Source organism: Fusarium vanettenii (assembly GCF_000151355.1).
Source record: "Fusarium vanettenii 77-13-4 chromosome 6 genomic scaffold NECHAsca_20_chr6_4_0, whole genome shotgun sequence".
NCBI lineage: Eukaryota > Fungi > Ascomycota > Sordariomycetes > Hypocreales > Nectriaceae > Fusarium > Fusarium vanettenii.
The window spans coordinates 1,653,407-1,673,568 of record NW_003315865.1 but is presented as its reverse complement, the minus strand read 5'-3'; the positions used below and the strand labels follow the sequence as shown (position 1 = coordinate 1,673,568).

At 54.0% G+C, this 20,162-nt stretch overlaps 8 protein-coding genes across 8 annotated transcripts; 5 read left to right on the top strand and 3 right to left on the bottom strand.

Moving 5' to 3' along the window:
- Positions 1-1,184: 1,184 nt before the first annotated feature.
- On the top strand, positions 1,185-3,198 carry NECHADRAFT_62182 (uncharacterized protein). Its single transcript, XM_003045240.1, has 8 exons — positions 1,185-1,328; positions 1,449-1,480; positions 1,531-1,641; positions 1,722-1,809; positions 1,921-2,383; positions 2,435-2,579; positions 2,634-2,770; positions 2,922-3,198. The coding sequence occupies exons 1-8, from the start codon at positions 1,316-1,318 to the stop codon at positions 2,926-2,928; spliced, it is 996 nt and encodes a 331-aa protein (XP_003045286.1). The 5' UTR covers positions 1,185-1,315; the 3' UTR covers positions 2,929-3,198.
- Positions 2,896-3,984, bottom strand: NECHADRAFT_62179 (uncharacterized protein; the record flags this gene model as incomplete). The annotated part of the gene is made up of 4 exons (XM_003044838.1): positions 2,896-3,281; positions 3,330-3,440; positions 3,476-3,614; positions 3,668-3,984. 4 exons carry the CDS (start codon positions 3,982-3,984, stop codon positions 3,150-3,152), a joined length of 699 nt encoding a protein of 232 aa, XP_003044884.1. The 3' UTR covers positions 2,896-3,149.
- Positions 3,985-4,534: 550 nt separating this feature from the next.
- Positions 4,535-6,928, top strand: NECHADRAFT_43084 (uncharacterized protein; the record flags this gene model as incomplete). The annotated part of the gene is made up of 1 exon (XM_003045239.1): positions 4,535-6,928. One exon carries the CDS (start codon positions 4,535-4,537, stop codon positions 6,926-6,928), a length of 2,394 nt encoding a protein of 797 aa, XP_003045285.1.
- A 498-nt stretch (positions 6,929-7,426) lies between these two features.
- On the bottom strand, positions 7,427-9,381 carry NECHADRAFT_62176 (uncharacterized protein). Its single transcript, XM_003044837.1, has 5 exons — positions 9,168-9,381; positions 8,793-9,104; positions 8,614-8,676; positions 8,337-8,562; positions 7,427-8,282 (listed from the first exon to the last, which is right to left on the bottom strand). The coding sequence occupies exons 1-5, from the start codon at positions 9,322-9,324 to the stop codon at positions 7,817-7,819; spliced, it is 1,224 nt and encodes a 407-aa protein (XP_003044883.1). The 5' UTR covers positions 9,325-9,381; the 3' UTR covers positions 7,427-7,816.
- A 1,183-nt stretch (positions 9,382-10,564) lies between these two features.
- NECHADRAFT_81891 (uncharacterized protein) lies at positions 10,565-11,025 on the top strand (the record flags this gene model as incomplete). Its single annotated transcript, XM_003045238.1, has 3 exons — positions 10,565-10,727; positions 10,782-10,835; positions 10,886-11,025. 3 exons carry the CDS (start codon positions 10,565-10,567, stop codon positions 11,023-11,025), a joined length of 357 nt encoding a protein of 118 aa, XP_003045284.1.
- Positions 11,026-11,731: 706 nt separating this feature from the next.
- On the top strand, positions 11,732-14,358 carry NECHADRAFT_70430 (uncharacterized protein; the record flags this gene model as incomplete). Its single annotated transcript, XM_003045237.1, has 5 exons — positions 11,732-12,001; positions 12,056-12,183; positions 12,234-13,118; positions 13,170-13,624; positions 13,681-14,358. 5 exons carry the CDS (start codon positions 11,732-11,734, stop codon positions 14,244-14,246), a joined length of 2,304 nt encoding a protein of 767 aa, XP_003045283.1. The 3' UTR covers positions 14,247-14,358.
- A 314-nt stretch (positions 14,359-14,672) lies between these two features.
- On the bottom strand, positions 14,673-17,585 carry CPG2101 (uncharacterized protein; the record flags this gene model as incomplete). Its single annotated transcript, XM_003044836.1, has 2 exons — positions 14,673-14,887; positions 14,939-17,585. Coding segments are annotated over 2 exons (2,862 nt in total), but the record flags the coding sequence as incomplete, so codon positions are not given.
- A 327-nt stretch (positions 17,586-17,912) lies between these two features.
- Positions 17,913-20,069, top strand: NECHADRAFT_43518 (uncharacterized protein; the record flags this gene model as incomplete). Its single annotated transcript, XM_003045236.1, has 1 exon — positions 17,913-20,069. One exon carries the CDS (start codon positions 17,913-17,915, stop codon positions 20,067-20,069), a length of 2,157 nt encoding a protein of 718 aa, XP_003045282.1.
- Between the last annotated feature and the right edge of the window lie 93 nt (positions 20,070-20,162).

Genomic DNA, 20,162 nt, shown 5'->3' with positions numbered 1-20,162 from the left:
CCGCGGGCCCGGGAGCCAGTTGGCGGGAGACTGATGCGATACTCAGGGCCTTGGATGAGAAGAAGAGGGGCGCGGGTCCGTAGAGCGTAGCCTCCTATTACTAGGTATCGTATGGTTGATGAGACGAAACGAGACAAGACAGAGACGGGCGACCGGGAATCATGGTCCATTGATAGGTGTATGGGTAGAGGCACCGTGCTTCCATGTCTCCATAGTCTTGGTTTGAGTGAGAGGAGAAGAGGCTTGGGCTTGCTACGCGCGCCCATGACTGCCCGCGCCGTCTTCTCTGCACGAGGCTTTTGCGCCAGCTGCCAGGTCACTCACAACTGGAGCGGATCGTCCAGGTGCGAGTGGGCAGGCGAGAGGGGCGCAAAAAAAAGACCCGCGCTTAGGTGTTCTTTGCGGCTGGATGGATGGATATGCAAAGTCCATGATGGTGGAGGATATCATGAACAATATGTCTCCTCCACCCTCACCCCGCCTTGATGAAAGGATTTTCTCGAAGGGCGGTCGGTGGATGTACATGTACCTTTAGGCTATAACGTACTCGACTGCCGAACTCGTCGATACCGCAAGTAACACAGCTGGCGAAAGAGAGGGAGGATGATGATGCCGCGTCCTTGGTTCGCCAGTTCGATGGGTCTGGGAGTGGGCGGTGGGTTTGGATAGTGGATGATGCCCCTCATTGATGGCCGCCTGTTGACTTCCATGACCGACCCTTGGCCCTTGGAGAGGAGAGCCCCTCCTGGCGGCGTGGCTTGCAATGGAACCCCCCACTAGAGCTACCTGCTCCTGTCTTGTTCCTTTCCCCGCCCGTGTCTGTCGCACATGTGTGCGCGCCAGAAGAAGGCGTGCGTGCGTGTGTGAGGTGATGATGGTCTCGGACATGTAAAAGCCCATGGCTGCAAGGTCCCCGGCCAGATCGGATGAGGCAAGATTACCTAGAGAGCGGAGGTATTGGAACATGGCAGAGGCCTAAAGGGTACATAGCCCAAGTTATGAAAGCAGGAGCAAGAGCTGGGCCTCGCCCGCCTCGCCGTACTTGCCGCATGCTTGCTCCCCCGGTCATCGCTTCATGCCGCCGTCCGTCGCATTCACGAGCATCCATCCCGTCCAATCCATATCTGCTTTAGTACTTGATCTCCCTCCTCCCACCTCCATCTGAACCCAAAAAACTTTGTCCTCTTTTCCTCTTCATTCATCCATCTCTTCCACCTTCTCTCCCACAAGCCGTTGTCTCTTGTTGAGCTTCCTCTTGTTCTCTCTTCATAACCTATCACTTATACCCACTTCTTTCTTCACAGACTTAGTCAAGATGGTCAAGGCTGGTATGTTAAACCTGAGCTCTGTTTCTGCCCAAACCCCGCCTCTGTCTTGGTGTTTTTGCTCATACACACCTCAATCTGGCTCGAGAGAGCTCCTGTAACGGAATACTGACGTGTTTCTAGTGGTTGCTGGCGCCGCTGGTGGCATTGGCCAGGTATGTGCACTCACTCTCTAAACTACAATTCGTATACTGACTTCTTCCAGCCCCTTTCCCTCCTCCTCAAGACCTCTCCCCACGTCGACGAGCTTGCTCTCTACGATGTTGTCAACACCCCCGGAGTTGCCACCGATCTCTCCCACATCTCCTCTCGCGCCGTAGGTCGACCCCGGATTTCCCCAACAGGGGATATTTCCCTTCCTCCGAGTCGCACTAGCCCTGCTCACATCCTTTGCAGAAGACCACTGGCTACCTCCCTGCCAACGACGGCGCTAAGGCCGCCTTCAAGGACGCCGACATTATTGTCATCCCCGCTGGCATTCCCCGTAAGTGAGCCCCTTACCCCGGACGACCGCCGCGTCCCCCCTCCCCCGGCCGTCCGACCCCGGAGCCCCTCCCCCAGTTTTAGCTCCTGACTGACCACCTTCCCCGCATAGGCAAGCCTGGTATGACTCGCGACGATCTCTTCAACATCAATGCTGGCATTGTCAAGGGCCTCATCGAGGTCGCCGCCGAGGTCGCTCCCAAGGCCTTCATCCTCGTCATCTCCAACCCCGTCAACTCCACAGTCCCCATCTCGGCCGAGGTTCTCAAGGCCAAGAACGTCTTCAACCCCCAGCGCCTCTTCGGTGTCACCACCCTCGACATTGTCCGAGCCGAGACCTTTGTCGCTGATATCGTTGGCGAGGCCAACCCCCAGAGCCTGACCATCCCCGTCATTGGTGGTCACTCTGGTGAGACCATTGTTCCTCTCTTTAGCAAGGCCAAGCCTGCTGTCTCTATCCCCGACGACAAGTACGATGCTCTCGTGAACCGCGTCCAGTTTGGCGGTGACGAGGTTGTCAAGGCCAAGGATGGTGCTGGTTCTGCCACCTTGTCCATGGCTTACGCCGGTTTCCGGTATGTTGCTTCGATTGTCGTCTCTTTCATCAATGGCTGACCTGGACATAGATTCGCCGAGAAGGTCCTCCGTGCCGTCAAGGGCGAGACCGGCCTGATCGAGCCCAGCTACGTCTACCTTCCCGGTATCCCCGGAGGTGAGGCTATTGCCAAGCAGACTGGTGCTGACTTCTTCTCCGTTCCCATTGAGCTCGGCGTAAGTTGAAAATCTTGAGTGTCTTGAAATGTTGAATTGGCTAACTTTACATAGCCCAACGGTGCTGAGAAGGCCATCAACCCTCTGGAGGGCATCACCGAGAAGGAGCAGGGCCTTCTGGCCAAGTGCATTGAGGGTCTCAAGGGCAACATTACCAAGGGCATCAGCTTCGTCCACAACCCTCCCCAAAAGTGAATATCCCTATAAACATCTTTCCAATACCCAGTAAGAGGCTTCCAGAGAAGCCAAGGACACTCGAGTCGAGGTCCGCAACTATGGCGCTAGGGCATAGTAAATATGAATCATGACCACAATTGCTGATGAAATGGCTCTCTCTTACAGGCTGTGAAATGTCTCGGCGGCGTTGGTCGTGTCTGCTTCATGACCCCGGTCTCTCGGTCTCAGGGATTGCTGCAGGTATGGATGGAGTTTTGGTCAAGGCTTAGTCGAAGCCCTGTGCGGTGGTTGGCTCTTTTTATGCCCATGACAGCCGATGGTCGGGAATCTGGCGCGTTGTGGCTGGACTTGCATTAAGGGTATCATAATATTGTACCTAGGTAGACAGCTCTCCTAGGGCTTATTGGGAATAGTCTTGATTTGAAACACAGCTCCCGGTAACTCGTTGATCTCGGCCTGGACCGTGGTGTTGATACCCAGGGCTGCCAAGGCGCCTCGAACGATGCCGCAGGGGAACCATAAGAACTGAAGCATGCACGGTTAGGACCGAGGGAAGGTAGACGACGGAATCACGGAAGAGGGCGGGGGACGTACCGGCTGAGCGCGGACTATGGCTTGGCCGCCTGCTTCTGTGCTCATGCGGGAGAAGGGCCGGAAGACGTTATCTGTCAAGACGTAGACGCCCTAGATGAGTGCATGAGCATGATATCCCTCAGTACAGTGGCGTCGCAAATTCGTACCCTGTGATTTGTCTTGAGGTTGTCAATGTTCTTGCCAAACACCAGTGTCCATAGGTCTTTGCAGAGGAACTTGATAACGTCAAGGGTATCGTTGAACCGGGGCCGATCTCTTGAGAACCTATTGCAGCATAAGCCATCAGGCCACAACGTGCGCTGACCTGACACTCGTACCTCTCCACAAGCCCCTGGCCGACTCTGTAGCCCAGCATCTCCAGACGATGATGCACTGCATCTAGATCCTCCTCCTGGTCCTTCCTTGTGGCGGTGCCAGCGACTACGCCGGCAGCATTGGAGCTCACGGCATGGCTCGTCGATGCGACATCTGCGGGTGTGCTGCTCGGGTCTGAAAGGGCCGTGTCTCGCTCGTGAGTGACGCGGTATGCGAGCGGGACGAGCTCAATAAGGAGGAAGTCTAAGCAGGATGAGCTTAGGAAGTTGGCGGATGGATCGCTCGAGTTGAACGGAGGCATGACTGTCTCGAAAGACATGATAGGCGAGTCGGATCGGGTTGTTCTGTCGGTGCGCCTGGTAATACGGTGATCAGAGAAGAGTCGTGCTGTTGAGAAGTGGGAATTGGTGAGCGCTCTCTGTCTGCTGGCCCCAAGCTACATTCACAGTACGTACTGGCTCCAGCTCACCGAGCTGAGGGAGGTGTTCCAGCCAGGGGCACCCGTGCTTGCGCCGCCTGCACGTGCTGATAAGAAGTGGATGGGGTGTTATCAGAGTCTTGGCAAACGCGGGGCTTCAAGGTCGAGAGCGGGCGCGGGGCAGGACTCGGAGAGAGAAAAAAAAAAGTTTTGGTTGCAGCTACAAAAGACTCGCGATCCAAATTCTCTCCTTCTGGGGTTGGTTCCCATATCATTGGCGGACTAATTGTATTCTGCGAACTTTCAATTACTGGGGATCTGGTAAAAGGTACCTGTCCGGGATCATCTGAAAGGACAATCTTGGTCGAGATACCCAATTACCATTACCGACCAGCCGCCGACCATCGGAATCGCATTCGCATCTTTTCTTCTCACATACAACGATCGAAACATGGCGGACCTCCGAATTCTCCTCATCGGCAATGGTGGCCGTGAGCACGCCCTGGCATGGAAGCTCAGCCAGTCGTCTCGAGTCCAGCAGATCTTTGCTGTCCCCGGCAACGGAGGCACTGCCGGTTGCCCCAAGGTGACCAACGTCAACTCTGTCAAGGCTGAGGACTTTGCCGGCCTCGTCAAGTTCTCTCAGGAGAATGGAGTCAACCTGGTCGTCCCCGGCCCCGAGGCCCCTCTTGTCGATGGTGTTGAGGGATGGTTCCGAACTGCTGGTATCCCCTGCTTCGGTCCCTCCAAGGAGGCTGCGCGCCTCGAGGGCAGCAAGACCTACTCCAAGGACTTTATGAAGAAGTACAACGTCCCTACTGCCGCTTACGAGAACTTTTCCGACTACAACAAGGCCATTGCCTACCTCGACAGCATCAACCACGACGTCGTCATCAAGGCCACTGGTCTTGCTGCTGGCAAGGGCGTTATTATCCCCCAGACCAAGGATGAGGCCAAGGCCGCTTTGAAGCAGATCATGGTGGACAAGGAGTTTGGCGATGCTGGTGATGAGGTTGTTATCGAGGAGCTTCTCATCGGTGATGAGCTCAGTGTCCTCACTTTCTGCGACGGCTATTCCATCCGATCTCTGCCCCTTGCTCAGGACCACAAGCGCATCTTTGACGGCGACCAAGGCCCCAACACTGGTGGCATGGGCTGCTACGCTCCCACCAACATTGCTACTAAGGAACTCACTGAGCAGATCGACCGTGAGATTCTCGAGCCCACCATCTCGGGCATGCGACGCGAGCAGCAGCCCTTCCGCGGTGTCCTCTTTACTGGTCTCATGATCACCAGCAACGGACCCAAGGTTCTTGAGTACAATGTTCGCTTTGGCGACCCTGAGACTCAGACCGTTCTCCCTCTCCTTTCTGCCGACACCGACTTGGCCGAGATCATGCTTGCTTGCGCCAATGGCTACCTGGATAACTGCAAGTTGACTATCGATAACAAGTTCAGCGCCACTGTCGTCCTGGCATCTGGCGGTTACCCTGGCTCCTACGCCAAGGGTAAGGCCATGTCTGTCCAGACTCCTCCTACCGGTGCCACTATCTTCCATGCTGGTACCACCCTCGATGGCGACGTTCTTAAGACTTCTGGTGGTCGTGTCATCGCTATCAACGCTGTCGGTGACTCCCTCCGGGCTGCTGTTGATGCCGCCTACGCTGCTCTTGACGCCAAGGTCATCGAGTTCGAGGGTGCTTTCTACCGAAAGGACATTGCCCACCGGGCATTCCGCTCTACTGCTCAAGCCTCCATGACTTACGCCCAGGCTGGCGTTGACATCCAGGCCGGAAACGACTTTGTCGAGAAGATTAAGAAGGCTGTTGCCAGCACCAAGCGACCCGGTGCCGATGCTGAGATTGGCGGCTTCGGAGGCGAGGTTGACCTGTCCAAGTGTGGCTACCCTCAGGCTCCCATCATCGTTGGCGCTATTGACGGCGTCGGCACCAAGCTCATGATCGCCCAGGCCATGAAGAAGCACGACACCGTCGGTGTTGATCTGGTCGCCATGAACGTCAACGACCTTGTCGTTCAGGGTGCTACTCCTGTCATGTTCCTCGACTACTACGGCTGCAGCAAGCTGGACCTCCCTACCGCCGCTGCTTTCGTCGAAGGTGTTGCTGACGGCTGCCGTCAAGCTGGCTGTGCTCTGGTCGGTGGTGAGACTGCTGAGATGCCTGGCATGTACCAGAAGGACGATTACGATGCTGCTGGCTGCGCTGTCGGTACCGTCACCCCTGACACCAAGCTGCCCAAGAAGGACGCCATGGCCCAGGACGATGTCCTCCTCGGTCTCGGCTCCGCGGGTGTCCACTCCAACGGCTTCTCCCTTGCCCGCCGCATCGTCTCCCGCGCCGGCCTCAGCTACCACGACACTGCCCCCTGGGACCAGTCCACCACCGTCGGAGAGTCCCTCCTCACCCCTACCCGCATCTACGTCAAGTCCCTCCTCCCCGTTCTCCCCCACATCAAGGGTCTCGCCCACATCACCGGCGGCGGTCTCGTCGAGAACGTTCCCCGCATGCTCCCCGAGGGTCTCGCCGCCGAGATCGAGTTCGGCTCTTGGGAGATCAACCCCGTCTTCAAGTGGCTCCGCGAGGCCGGCAACGTTGCCCCCTTGGAGATGTGCCGCACCTTCAACTCTGGTGTAGGCATGGTCATTGCCGTCGACCCAGCCAAGGCCGATGCCGTCGCCCAAGCTCTGGTCGACGGAGGTGAAAAGGTCTACCGCATCGGTCGTCTTGCCCGCCGTGACCAGGGCGAGGCGTGCCTCATCCACAACGTTGACTCGTGGAGTGCCGAGACGGCGGTGCCTACCAAGCGCAAGGAGATGGAGTCATAATAGGAAAAGAAAAGAGAGAAGAAAAAAAAAGCATGGGATTTATGGAGTCAATTGATATAAAGGATGGGTTAACGATGGGAAATGATATGAAAAAGGGGGTTGTCTAGGACTAAGGACAGATAGAAGGCATGGCTGAAGTGGTATCTCGCCACGCCTACTCCTACATGAATGGCATATAAGTTTTGTGTTTCTGATGTCTGGTGCTTATTATTCAAAGTGTCCTATGTGTGTGGGAGTATGCGATATCTTTTCATGTTGGAGGTAGGCTTCTCCCTCCTAAATAGGAGTCAATACTATGGCATTTCACGATAACAAGACAAAAGGTGATCAAACCTCCTCAACCTCACATTGATCAAACAGATGAGACCCGTTTAAAGATTCACAACTAGACCGTTCAGGCTCGCTGTATCTGATCTGATGCAACAACCAAGGCTGTCCTCCATATTCATCATGTATGGGACGAGATCATGCTACCTCATCCCTCTTTCTCTATTCGCCGTTGCCATGCCCAAAACCTATTCCCATGATTCCCAATCCACCTCGCCAAGAATATGGAGTCGTCGTAGAATCGTGGCGGTTCCCATTTACTCCGTTACACCTCGCCTCGCGGAACCAAAAAAAAAAGAACATGATAACAGATGCATGCATGCCTGTTAAAGAAAAGCCACCTCATCCTTTGGCGACAGGGGAATCATTTTTCGTCTCCTCCAACTCCAGACCAGAACAGGCAAAAAAGGAAATATTATCAACCAACTCCCTTCGATGCCATGCAGCCTGGGAAGTGATTACCTATCCCAGACCACCTCAAGTTTCTCTGCCGCTGTAAATCTACGAAGTCTTGCGTCTTCGCGACCTGGACTTTTTCTGCCTTGGAGGCTGGGTGTCTTCCTACAGATACCCACTAGGTCCATTGGGAGGCAATGCCAAGTTATTCGCCAGGTTATTAGATCCATAGAAGCCATTCGTTGCCGTGTTTTGACGCTTAGGGGGTGGCTGAACAGCCGGTTCATCATCGTCATCCGAAAGCGTCAGGTCAATGATGGCGGCAATCGGACGCTTGCCACTGATGGAGGATGTTCCTCTAGGTCCAGAAGAGGACCCATCCCGGCCGGCTGTGACAGGCGTGCCGATACTCGGGGTAGTGGTCTTGGGAGTCTCTAGGCGGCGATGACCGATGGGGTTGACCTCTGAAATCAAGACATCGTCATCATCGTCGTAGTCATCGTGGTAAGATGAATCCCCATTGCTCAGACCCAGACTCTCGTCCGAGTTCTTGAGGTGCCATTCCCCATCAGGCTCGATGGTAACCGACTCCAGGCTTTTCGAGGTTCTTGTGAGGATGTCCTTGACGTACCTGTTAAATTGTTAGCAATCTTAACGTATAAATAGCATATGCTTCAGAACATACTCGTCAACTGCCAGTTGGTCAAAGGGCGCCGCTTTAGAGCAGATTGGACATTGCCACTGCGGGCCTTGCTCCTGGAGCTGCAGATACGATGTCGCGTCAAAGCATTGAATGTGCGAGCAGCTTAGCCCGCGACATGGGAGGCTCAATCGCATGTAAGACAGCGGACACTTCAGGGACAGGACTTGAGACGTTGCTACCACGTCAGGATCCTGTGCCTTTTCGTTGACTACAGAGTGTCAGAGGTGTTGCTCCTAGTGAATTCCAGCTTAATACTTACGCTCTTTTTTGACCATGTCGATTGGTATCCTCCTGCCGGTAGAGATACGTGTCACAAGCTCGTCTACGGTTGTGACCCGGCAGAGATTAAGCACGAGGTAGAATTTCTGCCGAGGGTTAGTTCTCACGTGTAACCAAACATGCGTCAAGATGAACAAGAAATCCTGACTTGGTGACCACTCACCTTATTCGTCAACGCATATGTGAATTCGACATTGTTAGTGTAGTGTGGTCGAAGACGCAGAGCCTTGGTGATGTCAACCGGTCTAGTAGAGCCAGGTTTATTCTTCAATCCGCGCAGGTTTGCCTTGATCTCGCCACCGTTGACCTTGAGTTCAGACTGATGAGGGAACGCAATATCCTGCATGCCCGTGGAGTCGCCAGCGCAAAAGACCATGACTCGGTACGAAGTATCGTCAACGCAGTTCTGGAGAGAGGGGTGGTCGTTGAGCTTGATGGGGATAGACACCGTGTTACGGTGCTGTGACATGGCTAGACAAGGGCGTTAGTCGCGCAAAGGTCTTGACCCATGAGATCATGGTCGCGGGGACATACCATCGCAAGCTCGCACTTCACCAATAGTCGCCTCGATCTTGTAAAACGGACTTGACTTGAAGCTCAGTGCCATTGTTTGCGACCCGCCGAAGCCGGCGGTAGACCGATGACCGTTGGATAGACCGGGCGCACTGCTAGAGAATGACACACTCTGCATAGAGTACGGCTGCGAGTGACCATGAGTGTGTGCATGCGAGATAGTGGCTCGGGCGGGCGAGGTTCCGGCGGGCGCATTCGCTATAGTGTTGTGCACGCTCTGTCGGATCTGTTGGAAGCGCACAGGATCGTTGGCGTCGACGGCTTCCTGGATGACTATGGGTACCAACATGGTCAGCTCGTTTTCTCAGATGCAAAAAGAATGTGTAGAGTAAAGGACAAAGAGGGCGAGTGGGAAGATATGCATGTTGAAGTGGGTGACAGTGACGGCCGGCTGGCCGCGTGAATGGGGATGGGATGACTTACGATTGGCGATGCGTTTCTGCAGTTCCGCCTTAATGCCAGTGCTCTTAACGCCGTTGACCTGGCAGACTGACGAGAGTTGTCGATTCAGAAGGCGATTCACCTGCCGCACAAGCGCGTTGGCCTCGTTCCGCGAGACCGCAGCGGCTTGTGTTGACAAGACGGGGTTCATGGCCGACCCCAGGCCTGAGGACGCCATAATCGATGCCGATGAAGATATGGATAAGACAGTGAGTGATTCAGGAAGGAGGCTCGAGGTTGTGGGAGGGAGGTGCAGCCATGGAGCCTTTAGGCGGGCGCGAGAAGGAGAAGGAGAATAGACGTTGTCGAGTGGTGGTCGCGCAGCCGCATCCAAGGCAAGTGCGCATGGAGGCCGATGCCGATGCAGCCTGTCGGGAAGGAAAGAGGCCCCTACTCTAACAGTAGCAGTAGCAGTGAGTGAAGAGTTGCAGTGGCAGCGGGTGGGCAGGTTGCGAGGAAGGAGAGAAAACTGCGCCACAGCGATGGAAATGGAAAGGGAAAAGCAAACACGAGAGTACGCTAAACGGTGAGAAGAGGAGTAGAACAAACGCCGCGGCGCTATTCTTTTCGTCTTTTCAGCGACGGCGATACCTTGTTCAGTCTATCTCCTCTACCACCGCGCGCGATCTCCAGACGGTCGTCGTTCTGTCTCGTTTGATGTCATGCTCGCCTAGGAATCCTCGGCGCGACCCTGTCTTGGAACGGTAGGCGGTGGAGACTGGCAGATACTGGGGGGCTAAGTTAATTCTAGGTTCGCGTCGAGTCCCTGAGTGCCTGGGTTGAAACTAAGCCACATCCGCCGCCACAGATCATAGTTTTTTTTTTTCTGTCTTATCGCCAATCTACGATAACGGACATCTTCACCTTCGTTCTCTCTCTTCACCTTGTTCAACAAGCAACTAATTCACGTCGACAACATGGCAAAGAGTTCACGATCAAGCACCCGAAAGGCCAACAACCGGCGCCTGGTGGCCAACGTGTTTGGCCCGGCCGAATCGGCGCGAGCTGAGCGTCTCTCCGCAAAGCTGCTTGAGCTGGCCCAGCAGCCAAAGCCCGAGTCCTCAGATGTCAAGATGAGTGGTTAGTGTTCAGGCTTTGGAAACTCGTGAGACATGACATTAACTCGCTTTTTAGTTGATGAGGACAACGAGGAGTCAAATGAAAAGGAGGACGCCGAGGAGGTGACAAGTGAGTATGGGCCCAGAATCTACTTTTGTAGGTGCTAACTTGTCCTTCAGCGATGGACGTCGACTCTGGTAAGCCTTCAAGCGGCCGTATTGAGAAGAAGCGAGGCGACAAGCGAAAGCAGAAAAAGTCCAAGATTGTCTTTGCCCCTTACGCAACCAGGTCAAAGGGAAAGAAGAAGAGAAGCTCCTAAGGGATCAACCGTTAATACTGCCACATGTTTTCTTTCATTCTCGTCGTTTAGCAGCAAATCTGAATCTGAATCTGTGATACCCGAAATCTCAGCCTCGTGTGGCGTAGCTCTCCAATAATTTCTTCTCAGCCAATCACGGCTCATCCCTAGCCCCCTACCTTTTTGGTTCATCTTGGTGAGGCTGAACTAGCATGGGCATATCTCACGCTCCAACACGACACGTTCACTTCTTCCTTTACATTTTTGACCATATTTCTGTCTACATGTCCATCTTTTTCATGTGTCCTTAGTCACTCCTTTTACTCTTAATTACGTCTCGTAATGGTGTCCTCAAGTAATGGCTCGCTATTGCGCAGCCTGCTGCTCGTTGCGGCCAATCTTCTAATCCCTGTCTCGATCCTCGTCTTCGCGATGGGCTTCTTCCCATACAAGCCCTTTCTGCCTGGACTGGCCGAGTTTGAGCCTCTAGACATTGGGTCGCCGCCCGATGCGCCCTTTAATCGTCTTATTTTCATGGTTGTTGATGCCTTGAGGAGGTAGGGATATGTCCCAAAAGCATCCCTCATGGGAACTGGGTTGACTCTATGCAGCGACTTTGTATACTCGGATGTGTCGGGTTTCCAATATGTTCAAAGGTATAACCAAACCTTTCTGCCAAATATCCTGTTACTTATGCGCTATTAGTCTTATTCGAGATGGCAGCGCAATGCCCTTTACGGCCAATGCCAGATCACCCACAGTTACCATGCCCAGGATCAAGTCCATGACCACTGGTTCTATCCCTTCCTTTGTTGATCTCATCTTGAACTTTGACGAGGCCGACACCTCGTCGACTCTTGCTTCTCAGGACACCTGGGTTGCTCAGATCAAGGCCAGGGAGATGGGCAAGGCCCTTATGTACGGCGATGACACCTGGCTGAAGCTATTTCCGAACACATTTGACCGCGAGGATGGAACCTCTAGCTTCTTTGTCGCGGTTTGTCACTCACTCACAACAATCATGGCAGTATGACTGACATTCCCATGCAAGGACTTTACTGAGGTGGACAACAATGTCACTAGGAACATTGCTGGTGAGCTGGAGAACAATGATTGGGGTCTCATGGTCCTCCATTACCTTGGCCTGGATCATATTGGCCACAAAGCAGGACCCAGGAGGTAATTATTCTTCACAAAATGATTCAATCTCTTATATTAACGCCGAAAAGCTCCAACATGGTTCCCAAGCAACGCGAGATGGACGGTATCGTCCAGACCCTTTTCGAGGCCATGCAGTCCAAGCCTCATCTGGACTCGACTCTCCTCGTGCTCTGCGGCGATCACGGTATGAACGACGCTGGAAACCACGGTGCTTCCTCGCCGGGCGAAACATCTCCCGCCTTGGTCTTCATGTCCCCCAAGCTCAAGACCATCTCCTCCAAGCTCTCCGCACCGGCTCAGCCCAAGGATGAGTTTAACTACTACTCTATGGTCGAGCAATCCGACATAGCGCCAACCATTGCCGCTCTCCTGGGCTTTCCCGTGTCCAAGAACAACCTCGGGGCCTTTATCCCTGACTTTCTTCCTTTCTGGCCCAAGACGAGTGACAAGATCCAGATCCTGGTTCGCAATGCTCGACAGATCCTCAACATTGTCACTGCTGCCTTTGGGGCTGAGCTCTTTGATTCAGAGAGCAGTTCTGACCCATGTGCTTTGGAAAAGACTGAGATCAATGAACTTGCTTGTCAATGGCGCAAGATCAACAAGGAGGCTCATGTTCTCGCTGCCGGCAATAAGGTGGACCAGGAGTGGCTCGACGCCATGTCAGAATGGCTTCGTCGTGCTCAGGAGTTGATGAGCAGCATGGCCTCCAACTACGAGATGCCCAAGCTGTACATTGGTCAAGCAATCGCTGCGGTTTCTGCTATTGCAAGCGGCTTGGTGGTCTTTAAGCTTGGAGCACATCGACAAGGACCTCTGCTCCCTTACGCTCTTCTCACGCTGTCGTATGGAGCCATGATGTTTGCGAGCAGCTACGTCGAGGAGGAACAACATTTCTGGTACTGGACTAGCTCCATCTGGCTGCTTCTTCTGGGGGTTCGACACATTCGAAGGTATGTTTGTGTAACATCGGACACACCCCTATCATGCTAACTGAGTAATAGACTCAACAGCTTGCAAGACATTGGCTGGCTATTCATCTCCCTCGCCGCCCTTCGAATAACCAGAGCCTGGAACCAAACAGGCCAAAAGTTCGCTGGAAGTCCTGACATCGTCAAGAGCTTCATCGTCACACACCCTCAGCTCCTCTGGTCTCTCCTCATCTTCTCGTACATGATCCTCTCGTTCCGCATGCTCGCCCGTCTCAAGAGCCTACCATCCATGACCAGCACCGCCCTCACCTCGGTCCTTCTGATGAGCGCCTTTAGCTTCAAGCTTGACTTTACCAGCGAGGACGCGCCAGAGCTTGTTGTTGGGTTCGCAAAGGGCCTTAATGATCTGTTTCAGGGGCAGTCTCTGCTCTGGAGGGCGAGAACTGTTTTCATCATCCTAGCTATCTTTTCGGCGTATGGAACATATCGCTCCTTCACTGGTGGTCGTAATGGTCAGCTGCAATCAGGTAACACCCCATTTCTATCCCCGACCTCATCCATGACACTCTAACAATATATCCAGCTCATCTATTCCACCATCTCCTCACCCTCCTAGGCATGACCCAGTCTCGCGCCACAAACATCCCCCTATTCCTCCTCTCCGACATCATCTTCCACTCCCTCCAGGCCGTCGACATGTCGGTCCCCGAGATCGCCACGACAACCATCCTCCTCCAATACGCCACCTTCTTCGCCTTTGGCGGCTCCAACGCCATCTCATCTGTCGACCTCTCGAGCGCCTACAACGGCATCAGCGGTTTCAACGTCGTCGCCGTTGGCGTCCTCACCTTCGTCAGCAACTGGGCCGGCCCCCTGTTTTGGTCCTCGGCCGCGAACCTCTTGCTGCTTCGCAAGTACCACGAGGGTCGTCGTGATGCCTTTGTGCAGTACATCTCCCTTCAGACCCTCTTCGTTGCCGTCAGCGCCGCGTTTGTCATGGTGGCTTGCACGGCGCTTAGAACACATCTCTTCATCTGGACTGTGTTCTCGCCCAAGTACCTTTACTGCATGGCTTGGAGTCTTGGACAGCACCTTTTGATCAACATTGCCTTTGGAGGCCAATTGTTTTGGCACGGCTCGCGCGGATAGACAGTAGGATATACACTCACATCTTGGTGGTAATCCAAGACTCAATCTATACATGTCATGAGAACATCGTCACATTGTTGACAATCAGTGCAATCAAAACACGCATAAATAGATGTATCAACCCTCATCGCCAAAACTCAGTGCTCTACCCATTCAAACCGTCCCGTAACCCACTCGTGACAATGCCAAATCATCCAAAGGTCCAGTCATTACTTCGTTACATCTTGAGTCTCAGACGTCCGTCATATCGACGTCGCCGTCTGACAAGAGCTCTTCCACTAATGACTCCCTCTCCTCCTTGGGCACAATGGTATCATCGCTCTCCTCGTCCTCCTCCTTGATACGTGGCTCCGAAACTACCGACTTCTCCTCCTCGGGTGTTTGTCGGTCCAGTGTCACTGATGTGCTACGGCTAGAGCGCCTATAAGCAGGCTGTTGCTGCTGATCCTCAAGGGCGTTGACAATCTTGCCCAAGCTGACGTGGATCTTGTAGAGGGCGTTGCGGCTGGTGGCATCAGACAGCAAACCATCCTCGACAGCGACGCTGACCTCGGTGTATGCCTCGCGCAGCTTCTCCTCGGTCGAACCAGGGGACACATGAAGCTTTCCAAGGAGCGTAGCGAGGAGCTTCTTCTCTTCTTCTATTAAGGAGTTAGTACTATTCGTTAATGTCTTGCAGCTTCTCAACTTACTGGCAATATTGCCTTGCAACTTCTCCAGAATATCCATGGCAAACTCCAGATGCACATCGCCATTCACAACCTTCTTCTCGGTATCCAACAAGTCTGTGGGGCTGTAACACTTTCTGGGATCCGTCCAGTCCACCAAACAAGCTCCGATGGTGGTCATGCTGACCATGTCCTCCTCGACATCCACATCATCATCTTCCAAGCCTTCGCGGACATTGAAAAGGGCATGGATGGCATCGAGTGCAATACTCCGCATGAGATCCTGGTTCTCAGCCCGTGAGAAGCAAAACACGGGGAGGAAGTAGTTCAGGGCCTGTCGAACTGTCTGATTTGATGCTGACGAGGGGTCAAAGTAAGCAACCACCAGAGACTTGAGCAGATCCTGGCAAGCCTCCTCATCGCTGACAACACGTCCCAGCAGAAGCTTCGAGACAGCAACAGTGGCAGCTGCTTGGACTTCTGGAGACTTGGCCCCGCCCTTGACAGCCTTGATGTAGACCTTGAGCAGACTGGGGGTAGACGATAGCAGATCTGCGCCGTGGACATTAAGGATATCAGTCAAGATGTGCAGCGCCGTAATCTGAAGAGCAGTGTGGCCCTTGCTGAAGAAGTGCATAAACAGAGTCAAGTTCTCCTCCGCAACCGAGCGGTCGAGAAGAGCGCAGAGACCGAGACAGACCAAGCCTCTCTCTCGAACAGGTGCTTCGTGGCTGCGGACGGCTGGGACAACCAGGTTGTTCAGCATCGACACTAGGTCTGTGTTGTCCTGAAGGTTGATGGACACATGCGTGAGCATGCATTGGACAATGTGAAGACACTTCATGTTGACAATGATCTCCTTGACCGCCTTGTCGTGCGCTTCCTCCTCGCTCATCTCAGGAGTGTGGCCTCGCCTGCTACTCTTATTAGTTGGCGTGCTTGGGCGGCTGCTGACCTCGGACCTGGCCGAGTGGAAGCTGTCCTCGGGCTCCTCAGCTGGCGGCTCATCGACGATGGTGTCGTGAACGTCCGCCACAGACTCGAGGACGATACTGATAAACTCTCGCTCTCCGGCAGCATCAGGGGCGCAGATCCCTTCCAGTGCCTCCACAGCGAGCTTGGTGACTTCGTCTGGCAACTCAGGAATTGAAATGGCTTGTCGAAGAAGGGTAAACATCTTCCGTCGACCAACTTCGTCAGAGTAATCAAGAGTCAGAGCGATTTGGAGCAGCTGCTCAACGATGAACTCCTGTTCCACCGTGTCTTCTTCTTCCTCATCCTCATCCTCATCGCCCTCAGCCACCCTCTTAACGGCTTCAACAAGGACGTGCAGATATCGCTCCAAGTAGAAGGCAAGCTTTGTCACCTCGGGAAGCTTCTCCTCCAGGAGGGCCAAGTACTTGCCATCACCTTCGTTACGGCAGAATTCGTTGTAGCTCCTCGCCATGAAAACAGACTCGGCAGAAAGAGTCTCCCAGAAGCTGTCGTCAAACTCAACCGACTCACGATAATCTGGCCGGCCCTCCCAGAAGCCCTTCATGGCCTCTAGAGCAACTCCATTCTCAACGCCCGTGTTGACAACGTCAATTCGCTCCAGGAGCTCCTGAAGACCTTCAAAGCTCGGAGGTGATGGCTCTGCAGGGGCACCATCCTCACGGGGTTGCACTCCTGCGCAATCCTCGATCCATCGCTCGCGGAAGAGTCTGCCCGCAGCTTTTCGGACATTTTCATCTCTATCTCGGACACCCCATCGGAGGAGCTTCTCTCGCATCTTAACTGAAAGATGTCGGAAATCGCCTAGTGCGGGCAAGAGTCGGGAATAAACAGCCCTTCGAGTTGCTGCATCTTGGTCTCGTGCTCGCTCAAGAAGCAAGGACAGAGTCTCAGGCAGAATAGGGAGGTTGACGAGGAGAGATCTTCGCACATCGGCATTTGGATCATTCTGAAGAACCTCGAGTAGCTTCTCAAGCAGGCCTGTATCACCATCCTCGCTATCATCAGAGTTGGTGCAACCCTCAAGCTGATTCCCTGCAAGTCGACCAAGACCCAACACCGCTTGAGAGCGGACCATGGCCTCCTTGTCGCGAATCCTCTTGAGCAGCCCATGACGCAGCTTTTGGAAGAGGTCATCGTCGATGGCATCGAGCGAGTTGATGATGTGCGACACGAGCTGAGTCGATCGGTATCGAACAACCTTGTCCTTGGCTGTCATCAGCGGAAGGATGGCTTCCAGGAGCTGAGAGATAAGCCGTGTGCTCGGAGTCTCGGGCATTACGCTCGCCTCATCCTCAACATCCCCCATAAGTTCGTTATCCTTCTCGCTTGCATGGCGCAGAAAGAGGCCGATAAATCGGATCGACCGTTCTCCAACGCTCTCGGACTTCTTGATGGGCATAATCTTGGTGACACATCTAATGAACTCGCGATTGAAGGCATCCTCGTCGAAGTCGTTAAATTGTGATGCATTCGGGTTTTCGGGTTCGTAGCAGCATGGCTCTTGAATCTTTCGCAGATTCACAACCAGCTTGCGGTGGGTTGCTGTGGTTCGCTGCGCATCGCGAAAGACTGCGCATATCTTGGTTCGAAGAGCGTTGTCTGGAGTATCGACAACCTCAGGCGCTGAAGATGCGACCGAGGATCTCGCAGCCGACGTTCGCGTCGACCGGGCTGAAGTTCGTGCGGGCATGATGTTAATGACTGTTAGCCCATTAATATGTAGCAGTAACGTGAAAAGACTGTATATAATTGTTAGAAGTTGTGTATTGGTTTCCCCTTGTCGCGGTGTGTTGTTGAACCACTCCGCGCGTAAACAGTCTTCCAGATGTGGTTTAGCGTCAGGCACTTCCCCGCCATCACGTGCGATAAGAGCAGGATGTCAAAAAAATATTCCTTATCGTCAACTACCATTATTTTTTCTTAGGTAGCGCTTGCGATCCTGTTGTTGTAAAGCGTCACATCTCGATCTCCTTCTTTGTCTTTTTGTATATCGGGCAGCAAAATGGGCAAATCGAAGAACGATCGGAAGCGTCCCCACGCCGAAGCTGATGATCTCGATCCTGCTTCTTTCGAAGACCGCGACAATGGCGCCGTGCAGTCAACCAAGAGAGCGCGAGTCGAGGAGCGACGCTCGCTCTTTGTTCGCTCGCTGCCTCCCAGTGCCACCAACGAGACCTTGACCGACTTCTTCTCCCAACATTACCCGGTCAAGCATGCCACTGTGGTTGTCGACCAAAAGACGAAGGAGTCTCGAGGCTACGGTTTCGTTACTTTCGCCGACGCCGACGATGCTACCGAGGCCAAGAAGGCACTCCACAACCAGGAGTGGGACGGTCGAAGACTCCGAATCGAGATTGCTGAGCCGCGACACCGAAATTCGGCAACCGGCGAGGTTTCTGCAAACAAGGCCCGCAAGGAGGAGCTCCAGAAGCCCCCTAAGCTGATTATTCGCAACCTGCCCTGGAGCATCAAGACTTCGGAACAGCTTAGCAACCTCTTCCGAAGTTTCGGCAAGATCAAGTTTGCCGATCTTCCACAATCCCAGGGCAAGCTCAAGGGTTTCGGATTCATCACCATCAGGGGAAAGAAGAATGCCGAAAAGGCTCTAGAGGCTATCAATGGCAAGGAAATTGACGGAAGAACCCTTGCTGTCGATTGGGCTGTTGACAAGGAAACCTGGGCGAAACAACAACCAGCAGAGGAGGAGAGTGACGACAAGGAGGACGAGGAGGAGAAGGATGAAGAGGATGACGAAGCTGAGAGCGCTGATGAGGACGATGATGGAGGTGCCAAGACCGAAAACCGAGATGATCAATTGAACGCCGACTTGGAAAACTTCTTCAAGAACCATATGGAGAATCTCGAGGAGGAAGATTCGGAAGAAGACGAAGACGAGGATGAGGAGGACGATTTGGAGGAAGACGATATCGAGAAGGCCCCCAAGAGAACAACGGACAACACCTCGACCCTCTTTATCCGCAACCTACCATTCACAACCACCGACGAGCAACTCAAGGGTTTCTTCGGTCACTTTGGCAAGGTCCGGTATGCTCGTGTCGTCATGGACAAGGTCACCGAGAAGCCCGCCGGAACTGGCTTTGTGTGCTTCTTTGATGTCGAGGACGCAAAGAACTGCATCAAGGGGGCCCCCCGTCCTACTCAAGCCGTCACGGCGAACAAGAACTCGATCCTCCAGGACGAGAGCGCCGATCCTGATGGCAAGTACACCCTCGACGGCCGTCTTCTCCAGGTCGCGCAGGCCGTCAACAAGGAGGAGGCTAGCACCCTCGCCGACAGTGCTCTCGCCAAGCGTAACCAGAAGGACAAGCGCCGACTCTTCCTCCTCACCGAGGGCAACATCGACAGGAACTCGTCCATCTTCAACCTCCTCACAGAACCCGAGATCCGGATGCGTCAGGCCAGCGCCGCCCAGCGTAAAAAGCTTGTCCAGGGCAACCCTAGTCTACACATCAGTCTGACACGTCTGGCCCTGCGCAACATTCCACGCAACATTGGCTCCAAGGAGCTCAAGGAGCTTGCGCGAAAGGCCGTCGTCGAGTTCGCCAAGGACGTCAAGGCCGGTCGCCGACAGCCCCTGTCCAAGGAGGAGAATGCCCGTGACGGCAAGGATGCCAAGGAGAAGGAGCAGCAGCGCAAGGCCAAGGGCAAGGGTATCGTCCGTCAGGCAAAGATTGTCTTTGAGAGCGCTCAGGGACAGAAGCTACAAGAGAAGGAGGGTGGCAAGAGCCGCGGTTACGGCTTCATCGAATACCACTCGCACCATTGGGCGCTGATGGGACTCCGATACCTTAACGGTCTCCAGCTTGAGAACGATGCCGGCAAGAAGCAGAGGCTCGTCGTGGAATTCGCCATTGAGAACGCTCAGGTCGTGCAGCGACGACGAGCCAACGAGGAGAAGTCTAGGCAGATGCAACCAGACCAATCCAAGCCTAAGACCGAGTTTGCGCCTAAAGAGAATTCACGATTCTCCAAGGACAAGGGCAAGCCACGTGGACGAAAGGGCGGCAAGCCTGCCGAGGCCGATGCGGCGGAGGAGGACACCGGCAAGCCTAATGGCAAGGAGGATATGAAGCAAAAGTTGATTGCGCGGAAGAGGCTCATGCGGAAGAAGAAGGCCCAGATCCGAGGCAAGAAATAAGTGCTGGCATTTGATACCTAAAATGTTGATTTTGGCGTTGTACCAGGGTAGTGTTTACTCAAACGTGTGTAAGTGAGATGTTAATAAGTGACT